Raw genomic sequence first — 12,514 nt, forward strand, 5'->3', positions numbered from 1 at the left:
ACATATATATTATATAATATGTTTAGTAACATGCATTACATATATGTGTATATGTATGACCTTTTAGTTAGTATCTTGTATTAGATGGGCTTGTTTGTGTTCAGGAGACAGAAAGAGACTTGGCCTAATTTAAGCAAAACAGGAATTTAATTAGAAGGTTGGTGTGGGTGGCTCTGAAGAACCAGAATCAGTCCAGAACCTGATATTTGCAGAGAACCCTTCACAGTCTCACCAGCCCAGGCCTAGGCAGGGTGGGAAGAGCCAAGGAGAAGTTCATCTCAGAAAGGAAACTGGTGAAAAGACGATGCAGTAAGACTGAAAGATAACCTCATCCTAATTAATACTTTGACCTAGGTCTGTAAGATAGATTCGGTTTACAAAAAAAGGTACTGGAGGAGGGTATTACACACCCCCAATCCTAGCCACAACCCAATATGGTGTCCAATTTATTGAATAGGTTTTAATTTAGTAGCATAAATGTATACTATGATTTTCCTATCTAAAAAATTACCAAATTTTTTTAGGAATGGACAGACTATAATCACAACCATGATAAATTCACTCTTAGAAATCCATAAATAGATTCTAGAGAATTAGGTAATCTCTGATGAGGGAATTATTGTCCCAAAGGTAGTCATCTGGATAATAGATGAAGTGAAACCAAACCATACATGTTCTCTTAACTTTGGATCATCTCTTTTCAAACCAAACAAAACCAGTGTTGGATAAGACAGTTTGTCCTGCGCTTGGCTTCACTCCCTATCACCGCCTTTTGCTGCCTTAGTTTAGATTCGTCCACCTGCTTACAGCTCTGACACAAGAACTTGTCTATTACTCAGAGCGAAACCTGACCACGTTCAAGCTGAATGGTATCGGGGCTCTGTGGTCTATTAAAACGTGCTGTAGTGTGTCTGAGAGTATAATTACCAGTTCACTGTGATTTACAAAAACTTTCTCATCTGAGACATAATAACTAAACACATAAGAATTCTACTTGAGTAATTTAAACACTTGATTTGTCCCCTTGCATTTCTCCCTGTGCAGGCTGGAATCTGTTTGCCTCACTACCTCCACCTGCGTATTTTACTTCCAACCTCTGGGCACACAGGTTCCATTATCCTCGTGAAGATTCTTTTTGGACAGAAATCTCACGTTTTTCAATGAATCATGCTTATTTTGGATGTCAACATGATGCAGGTGTGTGAAGATTTAGAGGAAGGATTTGAGTCTGAGATATAAATGATTTGGGTTTCAGATGTGGTAGGCCAGAGAGACTTATTTTTTTATGACCAAATGGAATAGTAATATATTTGGACATATGGAATTCACGTTATGTCTAATTTTCTTCAGTGTTGTTGGCAGGATATCCATAGCAAGAGAAACGGCTTTCTTTTCCCTGGTGCTTTTGTTTAAGCAGCGGAGAGTCACCAACCAACATTTGGTTCTCACATTGATGTTCTGCTCAGACTAAAGAGTCACAAGCTGCCAGTTAACAATCGGATCTTCTACTGTCAACTGTTGAGGGAGTTAAAGCTAATCAAATACAGACCCCTTACCCATTCCAGACCTTACCATACTTAGAAAATACCTAGAGGGAGAGAGTACTGTAACAATTTTATAGGAGGAAAAATCTGAGCCAGAGACATTAAGTGTCTACTCCAAGTGTAGAGAATTAGGACCCAGATCTCATTCTGAACACCTTAAAGACTTCAGAACCAAAATGGAAAACAGAGATGATCCAAGACAGTGTTTGTTGAAGTGTGATATATTTGCCTATGTTGGTAGGCATAGCTTGCTAACTAGATGCTGGTACCAGGCACGGTTCTAAGCACTTTACATATATTAACTTATCTAAAATCTCACAATAACACTTTGAAGTAGACACTCTTATTGTCTTGATTTTACACATGAGGAAATTGAGACACAGAGTTAAATGTTTAAATGTTAAATGGCTTGCCCATCATCACAAAGCTCACAAGTGGCAGAGCTGGGATTTGAACCCAGGCTGTCTGGCTCCATAGTCTGTGTTCTTAGCTACTACACTGTACCTACTGGCTTTGCATGTGTCTATATTAATGTATATTTGAAACAAAAAGATAACTAGCTAGTATTGCTCTGGATAAGCCTAAGGTATGCAAGGTATTGGTACTCCATTTGGTACAGGAATGATGCCCAGATGTGCCCAGGAAAGGGTCAAACCTCCAGTGATGAGATCTTTTACACTAACACATTGGAAGGTTGGGTATTATGATATTTTATTCTATTAAATTAATGCCAAAGCAGCTATATCAAATTACAGATTAATTTTAAATTTACAGATTTACACAGATATACTGAATATCTGTGTGTACGGCTTTATTCTTTTCGTGCTATGTTGTAGGGAAATTTTTCCTCCAAAATGGCAAAGATTTTGAAAGCTGTGTAAGAATGATTAAATTGCAGAAACACTGATTCTAGTGCAAGTCTTCTATTTCACAAGTGAGGAAAGTCTGGGTTGGTAAAGCAACCTGCTAAAAGTAAACCTAAGTTAATTAATGTGAACAATGGTTAATGTTTTTTTGAACTCTAACTATGTACCAGGTACCATTTTAAGTACTGTTAGGAGGCTTATAACATTTAATCTAATTACAACTTATAAGGTAAATACTATCATTATTATCTCCATTTTACAGATAAGGAAACTGAAGCTTAGAGATAATGTGTAACTTGCCTTGAGGTCACATAGCTATAAGGCGTGGAGTTGGGACTTGAACCTAATTTTTCTAATTCCAAAGCCCAAGATGTCATCTATGCAACTATATTTCCATTCATGTGAAGCATTAGCAGTTAATTATAGAGCAAGTCCCTATCTATATTTCTTTCGATGTCACATGGTCTCCCACTCCCTCTGTTTGCTGAGATCAGCTGCAGTGAAATATAACTTTAGAAGGAAAAGGTGGAAAGTATTATACTGAAGTGTACCCTCCCCCTAAAATAACTATTTGAAAAGTTTCAAAATAAATCCAATTCAAAGCAGAAAGCTATTGACATATCTGCCATAGCAGCAAACACTCATTTTAATGTGATGAAATAAAGCCATTAGAATACAAAAAAATAATTTTAATGGTACATTCACAAATATTTTGTAATACCATGATAATGTTTTCATAACAATATGATGTAACTTTTTAGAGATGAGCCAAATATAATTTCTTTAAGAATTCTCCCTCTCAACCTCCTCCTGCTCCAACCCTCATCCTGTTTTGTATTTTTTAATTTTGCTAGGCACTGATATTACTTCAATAACAAACAATAGCCTTTAGGTAAGTCTTTCATCAGAAAGAGAATCTCAGGGTTTTCTTTATACACAGTACTTTGGTTAACTGCCACCCTTTGGTGATGATAAAATGAAGCCAAGTTAATAACTTTCTGCTCTCATTTCCAGTCGAAGACGGTGACTGCAGAAGAAATATCAATGCTTTCTTTGGAGGCTATGAAGCCTGATATTCTGCTAAAAAAGTGGAACCCAATGAAGTAGAGCTGCCATGTAAACGTTAAGTGAGATAATTTATGGAGAGTATAAGGGCTTCCTGAGTTTTCTCTCATCACAGTTATATAAGCCAAGTGTTAGCTCCATTTTACAGACTGGGGAAACTGAGGCCGTACAACCAATAGAGAGTAGAACCCAGGTGAGCACCCACATCCTGCTGCTTGTGAACGCATACTCTTGCCGTCATTCCGTGCTGGGGCAGGAGGAAAGTTGGCAATGCACAAGGGAGTCCTTGGAACACACACATTCCTGACAATGATCCTCTCCTCATCACTTCGGGTTCCTAAACATTTTTCCTGTGATTAAGGAACTGAATTAATTATCGATGAGGCAGCAGGCCAGCACATTGCAAAAATTCCATTCAGATAGGATATGTTCCTTCTAAGTGGAGAGTTGGGAATATGGTAGAGTATTGTTTTGCTCTTCCTTCGAGAAAAGGCTTGGACAATTGGTCAGTGCCCAGCAGCCTAGTCTTTGGGCATAAATAATCATTGCCCTAATTAAGGGCTGTTAACTCAGGCCTTCTGGTCTGTTCTCCCCACAAAGTACATTGCACCTAAAGGTATATCATCTCAAGGTAGAAAGTAGAAATCTCATAATAAAACATTTTCAACATTGAATATGGGGATGTGCCACAGCTCAAAGAAGGACTTTATTTATTCTAACCATTGGAATGGGTTTAATAATGTCTCATCATAAAAGGGATTAACTCCAAGATCTAAACTGCCCTCAGCACGGTACCCAAATGCCATACCATGGCCCACAAGGCCTTCTATGATGTGCCTTCCCAGGCTCTTTACTTCCCTAGAAGGTCGTGATCATTCCTACCTCAACGCCTTTGCTGTTCCCTTGGCTGGAATGCCTACTTCACTGATCTTCTCAGGGTTGGCTCCTCTTTGTTCCAGTCTCAGCTGAAAATTCGCCTTCTCAGAGAGTCCTTCCTCTCTGCCCAGCATGACCTTTTACATGACCTTATAAGGTCTCACCTTTACGGCATTGATTGCTGTCTGAATATCTGTGCTTTGATTTCCTGTTACCGTCTGTCTTCATCACTAAAATGAAAGCTCCCCGAAAGTAGGAATGGTCTCTGGTCTGCAGTAGTTTCCTCAGCAGCTAGAACAGCACCAGGCATATAGTAGACGCTCAATAAATACTTGTAATTTTAAATTAATGAAACCAAGGACATAAATATAGACTATATAATTGTCTTTTTATTTTTTGTAATAGAAGTACCCTAAGTTAAAAAGGAAGGGGAAGTTAAAAGTGAAATGGGAAGGGATATCAGTGAATTTATTATTAGCTAGATCGTTTTTAGTGTTAATTAAATTCTCTTATTTCTGTTAAACAACATCTGTAAGCTCCTTCTTTCTAGTTCTTGAGCCCACTGATGTGAGCCATGCGCTGCTGTCCCTGCCCCAACCCCTCATCTCTTCCGCAGCTGTTTCTCTCTCCTCCTATTGGTTTTTGCCAATCTGACCCTATCATTCTCTAGCTTAAAGCATTTCCATCACATGCCAGTGCCCTTAGCCCAAAGTCAAACTCTTTAACATGACTTGGAAAATATTTTACAATCCTGCCTGAGCTCCTATCCCTGGCTTCATTGCCTCTCCCTCACCTCCCTTCCTCTCTAGACTCCAGGCATGTTTCCTTCAGTTTCCTGAAATCACCATGTTCTCTCTTGCCTCTGGGCCTTTTCCCACTTCTAGTCCCTCTGCCTGGAATACCCCTCCCCTCCAATTCACCAAACTAACACGTATTCATCTTTCAGCTTTGAAGAAGAGACCACTTCCTTCTGGAAGCTTCCTCAGTCACCACAGTTTCTCCAGTCTGGGCTTCTCCAGTTATACTTTACCCATTATAGCACTCATCAAACTATACTGTAATTTCCACCTTCCTAGTTTGCCTTCCCCATCAGATTGTTTTTGTCTTGCATACTTTTATACCCATAGCGTTGAGTACTATGCTTGGTACTTTGCTGTCACTCAGTAATTTAAAAAAACAGTAGTAAAATAAAGGGATGCTTATTACATGGTTTTAAAGGAAAGCTCTAAGTTATCACTTGGAGACTTTTTACCAACTGTCAAATTGTCTGATAAGCCCACCGGGCTCTCTCCCCTTTTTGAATCATTACCAGGAGGCTTTGTAACCTCCTGGGGAGTCTTAGCTCCCAGACTCTGCCATTTAGAGTGAAATGTAAGAAGTTCGTTTCTGGAAGCAACATTGTGCATGGTGGTACCTTTCAACGTAGTGAAAACTCGAAAAATAGGGTGGTCTCAGCCAAGGGTCAAATTGCAGATACAGTGCTTTATGTATTTGGCAGTGCTCTAGAGACAAATACATAATCACAGAGGTATGCGATCTGGTCGGAAAATTCAGGCCAGATAGAATGACACGGGTAGAAACGCACACACACAAACACACATAACAATGAGCGCTCTTATTTGTAAAAACCACATTAATGGATGGCAGCTCCCTACCTCTGAAGTGATTTATAAATTAAAATAATTGCCTCTTTGAACTGTTCAGATATTAATTGACCTATCACTAATGTACGTACGGTCTCTCAACCATCCAAACATTACCTAAACATTTTTATTCCCTTTATTCTGGAAATCCAAAAAACCACAAAAATAGGCTCTTTGTTCTGGTGCCAAGGGTCATAAAGGAAAAGCCATCATCTTTGATGACTTTGCAATTCTTATTCTATTTCTTCATCAAATTAGTTCCAAGTGAAATAGTGAGTGCTCTGAGTTTGACTAGGTCTTCTCACTACCCTCCCTTTTTAGCAATCTCATCCCCGAGCACATGGATCCAGTTCTGGCCCAGACTTCTGGTAATGAGAGCAGGGCAATTCATTATTTTTTATTAATTTTAGCTTTGGGTACATATCCCAAACCACCCCAGATTGTGGGCGCCCGGCATTTCCTTCCCAAGTAAAATGAAGGAGAGACTAAATTGGCTGAGGCCCAGATGTGCATAGACTGTGACAGGCTTGCTGGGGGCCCATTCTGCAAGGGTGACCTTGCCCTAAATTGAAAGGCAGGCAGAAAAGCATAGTGGTTAAGACAGGAGCTTAGGGCAGTGGTTCTAAATCAGGGGTGATTTTGCCCTCTCCGGGGAAATGTGGCAATGTCTGGAGATGTTTTTGATGGTTATAACTTGTCGGTAGGGAGGTGCTACTGGCAACTAATAAGTAGAGGCCAAGGATGCTGCTAACCATCCTACAATGCCCAAGACAGCCCCCACAACAGAGGATTATGCAGTCCAAAATGTCAATAGTGCTGAAGTTGAGAAATTCTGCCCTAGAATATACTTGAATTGGCATTCCAGCTTTGCTCATTTATGGCTGTGTGACCTTGGGCAAGTTTGCTGACCTCTCTGAACCTCAGGCTTTCTTCTGTCAAATGGAAATAATGATAGAATACATACTTTTCCGGCGTTTTGTCAAGCCTGGCACTTGAAAGGGTTTAAACATATATTCTGTTTTTATTTATCTGTTAGTGTTTTTAAATGGAAACACAAATTGCCACATTTGAGGGGAAACAGTCAACTTTTAAATTTCAGTTCCAAACCCAAATTTTATTTTCTCTTTATATTACTGCATAATGGAAGGACTTGGCAATAATTGACTTTTCATTTGGTGTGGCTAAGTAGTATTAATTTCAAAATGTCAAAGACTCATTCTGTTTTGATTCAGTAATAGGAGAGGAACAATTACGAATAGATACGTTTTCCAGCGTCTACACAGGTCTATGGTCACTACTCACTTTAATCCAAAAAGTGAAAAAAGCCCCAGGTTTCCAGTGGGCAAAGGCATAGCACTCTAAAAATGCCTAAGAGAGTGGAAGAAAATGGAAATATAAATCATATTCTGATATTTTTCTATATGACATTAATATGTACTATCAGGTTAAGCAAATATGACTTCTATACAAAATTTAATATTTATTTGAATGAAGAAATCAATTTGGACTTACAATATATTTATACAAAAAAAGCTTCCTAAAATTGCTGTTTAAAATAGGAAGTGTTTTGGTATTATATAGAAATCGTCTGCTACTGCTTTATATCAACTCTAAAAATACTGTCCCCAAATAATTTGATGTATGAAATCATGATCTCCCAATACTTCCTAATGCCACCATTGCCCCTTCCGCCAGCTAGTGCTTGTTTAATGGACTAAAGAGCACAGTCTTTTGGTCATTCTGCAGATATTTATTCTGCCGAGATGGGGGTGGGGATGTATCATGTTTTGGAACATGCAAATGGTCAGGAGACAGCACAGCTTGGTGAGCAAGGACTCAGAATTCTGGAGTCAGAGGCAGCTGGACTTCTGGCTAAGCCACGTGTTAGCTGGTGACTCTTTGGCCACCTATTCAACTTGCCTGAGGTTCCGTTTCCTCATCTGAAAAATAGGCTGAGAGAGTATTTCTCACCTGTTTGTTGAGAGGATGCTCGTAAAAAGCACTGAGCGTGAGGCTCGCTATTTGTTAAGAAAATTGGTCAAAAATGGTTAGTTATATTATTATAGAGCCAGCCCTGGTGGTCTAGTGGTTAAGATTTGGCAATTGCGCCGCCGAGGCCCGGGTTTGTTTCCCAGTCAGTGAAGCAAACCACCCGTCTGTCGGTTGTCATACAGTGGCAGCTGCGTGTTGCTGTGATACTGGAAGCTATGCCACCGGGATTTCAAATACCAGCAGGGTCACCCATGGTGGACAGGTTTCAGCGGAGCTTCCAAACTAAGGCAGACTAGGAAAAAAGATCCTGCCACCTACTTCTGAAAAAATTGGCCATGAAAATCCTTTGAATAGCATCGTTGTCTGATGTAGCGCCGGAAGGTGAGAGGATGGTGCAAAAAGACCAGGCAGGGTTCCACTCTGCTGTACACAGCGTTGCTAGGAGTCGCAATTGAAGGCACTAACAACAAATCCTATTATAATGACCACTGTGTTATTTTTATAGTCCAGAAATGTCCTCATTTTGGAAAATGGGGGCTATTTTTCTACATCAATGGGAAAATGTAAATAGCATTAAAAACCAGAGGCTGAATAAACCATATTTCTTAGCATAATATGGATAAGCTTACCCAGTGGAGCCAGCTGTCACAAAAACAACCCAGGATTGTTGTTGTTGCTTTTTTTTCCAACTTCTCACGGCCGACGGGATGCTTGATCCAGTAGCTGGACGAACTCCTCTACATTGCATTGTTTACATAGTTCCCTTAGACATGGGCAGTACTGTGAAACAAGCCCTTCAATATGCACACATTCAGAGCTGCTTTCTAACTGGATGTTAGAGAAATACATTAATACGTTTTTTCATAGACAGCTAATACAAAATTCTAAACGGTTTTGAAGAAAAAACACAAAATACACAATAAATTGCATTTATTATTCTTATTAAAAAAACAATGCATGTTTCTTGTGGAAAATACAAAAAAGCAAAAAGCAGAAAATACAAAAATTCACCTCTAATCTCAGTCACCAGAGATAACTTTTCTTTGTATATGTCACTTTCCTAAATAAGAAAACAAAATTTTCTTATTTAATACTGTATTGGAATCACTAAATATTAATATACTAAAACAGAGGTCAACAAACTCTTTCTGTGAAGGGCCAAATTGTAAGAGTTAGACTGTGTGGGCCATGTGGTCTCTGTCACAATTGTTCAAGTCTGCCCTTGTAGCATGACAGCAGCCATAGACAATCTGTAAATGAATGGATGTGGCCAGATTCTGCCAGCAGTGGCCTGGATTTCTCCCCCAGCCTGCAGTTTGCTGACTCCTATACAAAAGCCTCATCAATAGTTATAATAGATTATTAAATATAATTATACTAGAGTGTCATCAATAGTTACATTTTGTTATAATAGCTGTAAGGGGAAATGTATGACTTTTTAATCCTCTAGGTCTTGGAGATTTCTTAAAGAGTTGTCTTGTTACAAGTGCATGTTCTGGGGAATTAGATAAAAACAAAAAACAACCCTGCATTAAAGAAAAAAAGTGTTCTGGAGGTCAACTAAACAATGCAAAAACTCATGACACTGCTCATAATTAAGTGTGTGCTTGTTTCCACACCGTAATGTCCTAAATTCCTAATGTTGTTTGGGGAGCAGCATTCCCCTGCAATGTAGGAAAACACTGCCTCTCCTCCTGGCTATGAGAGAGTCTTTCTGTTGTATTTTACATCAAGAGTGTGACTCCAACCCTCTGCTGCAGCTGCTACCACGATCCACTCACTTTCTCAAATAATAATGTCATTTGTTACTAGATTGTTCTAATGGGGAGAAAAAGTCCGTGAATTGATTCCTTTGTGTTGAACTCTGTTGAAACATAGAGGCATGGGTTATAGGCTGTGCTCCATGGGAAGCTGACTCTGGGACAAATATTAGCATTTAGGAGATTTATTAGGAAGTGCTGTTGGGATCAACACCTGTGGATGGGAGTAGGACGGAAGCAGGACGGGGCAGAGGGAGAACTTGGGCTGTCTTGCATTCTCACCAAGGCCTCTGCTGACCCCATGGGAAGCTCTGGAGCTGGAGTGGCCCTACAGCCTTGTCCTGGGCTGGAGAGAGAGGGCCTGGCCTTTATACACCAGTGTTGGCTGGTTGGCTGAGGCGGCCCCTGAAAGGGCAAGACAGCTCTCGTCGACAGTCTTCTCCCAAAGGGGGCTGACAACCAAGGGTTGCCTTCTGGCAGCACTCCCAGCAGCTGGGAGAGTGAGTCCTTCATTCTGGAAGGGGTTTATAAGTGGCACATCAGGGCATCGACCGTCTCATATGTTAAGTCCAGATGAGAAACTTGCTCAAGTCTGTGTTCTGTTCTTACTTTGAAAAATCAATGTAGTGACGTTTGGGAGACAGTGTGGAATTTTAAGTCTGGTTTAAATAAGCCATTTGGTTTAGTAATTTCGTTCAGTTATCCTATGAATATCAAGACCTGCAAACCCTATATGTGCAAGGCACTGTCAAGGACGTGTAAGTCAGATACAAAAGCAAATTCAAGGCGTGGGTCTTGTCCTTGGGAAGCTTATAGCCTCTTTGGGGAAGGCAGGAATATGAGTTACAAAGTGAAATGGTGACAGTACTGGGGATGGTATAGCAATTTTTGGTGCTAAGAAACCACAGTTGACCCAACCCAAATGCATGCAAAAGAATCCCTATTTTACTTTTTAAGCCACTGCCCTTTATAAGTTTATGAATAAATGGTATTAGTAATAATCGTGGCTCAATTTCTGCTGCGGGGAAGCCCTGGATCAAAAACAGAATGTAGATGTGTGGCAAGACTTGAAGATTGGCATCATAGCTGAGCTTTATTATTGCCAGTAGACACTTAGTTACTGAAAGTCTCCTGTGCCAGCTAATCCAGCTCTCAGCACCATGACCTATAACCTTCTTTTGGGTGTCACTTTTTTCCTCTCCTGACGATTGGATATATTTTACCAGCATATTATAATACACTGCAGATATTACTCAGGGGCCCCATTGAATAAAAATACTATATTAAAAACGTACTTCGACTCACAAATGGAATGCAGCTTCAGCTCTTTTTCACCTGCAAGTCAAAAATGAGGTCCCTGTACAATTAAAAACCAAAGTGGGACTTTATACTGGCACCTGGAGGGTTGTGGACCAAGTTCAAGATTATGAAAAAGTACATGTGGAATTCAAATAAGGGCAAAAGAAATCTCATTGGGAACACATAAATGCCAAAATAACTGCTTCCGTGTGACATATACGCAAGGCATATATAACCATGTGGGATTTTGTAGTTTTTAGGAAATACTGGACGTAAAATATAGTTTTCTGACAATAAGACAATTCTGTACCAATGGTTTCATTTACTAATCCATTTATTTATTCATTCTTTCATTCAATACAGGGCTGCTGTGGTGCACATCTCCAGGCAGAACCATTGATATCATTGTCTATGTGGATATTGCCCCTGGAACTAGGCAGTACACAGCCTGCACAACCACATTTGATGACCCTGATTCAACAGTATCTACTGGGTGAGTATGTGCCAGACGCTGTGCTAGGCACTGAGAATAGAGAAGTGAGCAAGGCAGATTTGGATCTTGCCCTCATGAAGCTTTATTTTAGATGAAGTCAGACAAAAGCAAGTAACTGCAAAAACCAACTAAATACAAATTGAGATAAGTCCTACGAAGTATAGGAATGGGATGGTATAAGGACCCCTAACAGGGAGACCTACTACTCTAGGCTGGCAGGGAAGAAATTCTGAGGAAGCAACACTTAATCTGAAGCCTGAAAGACAAGCGTTTTTGTGGATGTGAAAACTGGGATAGCGAAGGATGTTTCAGCCAGAGGGAACAATAAGTAGGTCAGGAAGGAGTATGGGATAGCCAAGGAATTGAAGCAAACTGGTGTAGATGGGGTGCAGAAATGGAAGAGGGAGGAGATGGGGCTGGAGAGGCGCTCGGGCCAGACCTTACAGAGCTTTGAAGGGTGTGTTGAGAATTTTGGTCTTCATCCTCAGAAAAATTGGATGACCTTTAGCAAGGAGAGTGACCTTTAGCAAGGTCATGCTTCTGCATTATGGAGAAGACATTTGGCATGGACAAGAATATATATGGTTGACAATATGGGGGCTGTTTCCATAGCACAAGTGAGAGATGACGGTGGCTTGACTAGGGCAATGCCAAAGAAGATGAGAAGAAGTGGACAGAACAAAGAAGTTTTCAAATGAAATGTCTTAACCTAATCTCATTCTGCTGTTTGCTGGCCAGTACCACTGAGTTATTTTGACCTTTGAGTGCTCCCAGACAATATTAAATATCAACTGTTGTGAGTGACTCTGTGAAAAGCAGAATTATTTGATGTCAACATCAAAGACCATTGCAATCAAGTGTTGGGTTTGCCTATTAATACGTCATGTAGCCAATTAAATAGTCATTACCCTTTTATTTATCAGAAGCCTATTTGACAACCTAAAATTTAAACCCTCTTTTCTCTTCTGTAACATGT

At 40.0% G+C, this 12,514-nt stretch overlaps 1 protein-coding gene across 4 annotated transcripts in view; it reads left to right on the forward strand.

Moving 5' to 3' along the window:
- LOC106803103 (uncharacterized) overlaps window positions 1-12,514 on the forward strand; it is a 300,006-nt gene that overhangs the window by 142,864 nt on the left and 144,628 nt on the right. For all 4 annotated transcript variants that reach the window (XR_015552240.1, XM_087431287.1, XM_087431285.1 and 1 more), the window contains exon 2: window positions 11,409-11,538. Coding sequence is in view for 3 of the 4 variants with exons in the window: in XM_087431287.1 (XP_087287413.1) it covers window positions 11,409-11,538 (130 nt within the window). In the remaining variant the exon portion in view is untranslated. The remainder of the gene's footprint in view (window positions 1-11,408; window positions 11,539-12,514) is intronic.

Source organism: Ceratotherium simum, chromosome 5 (assembly GCF_057802395.1).
Source record: "Ceratotherium simum simum isolate JZ-2026a chromosome 5, ASM5780239v1, whole genome shotgun sequence".
Lineage (NCBI taxonomy): Eukaryota > Metazoa > Chordata > Mammalia > Perissodactyla > Rhinocerotidae > Ceratotherium > Ceratotherium simum.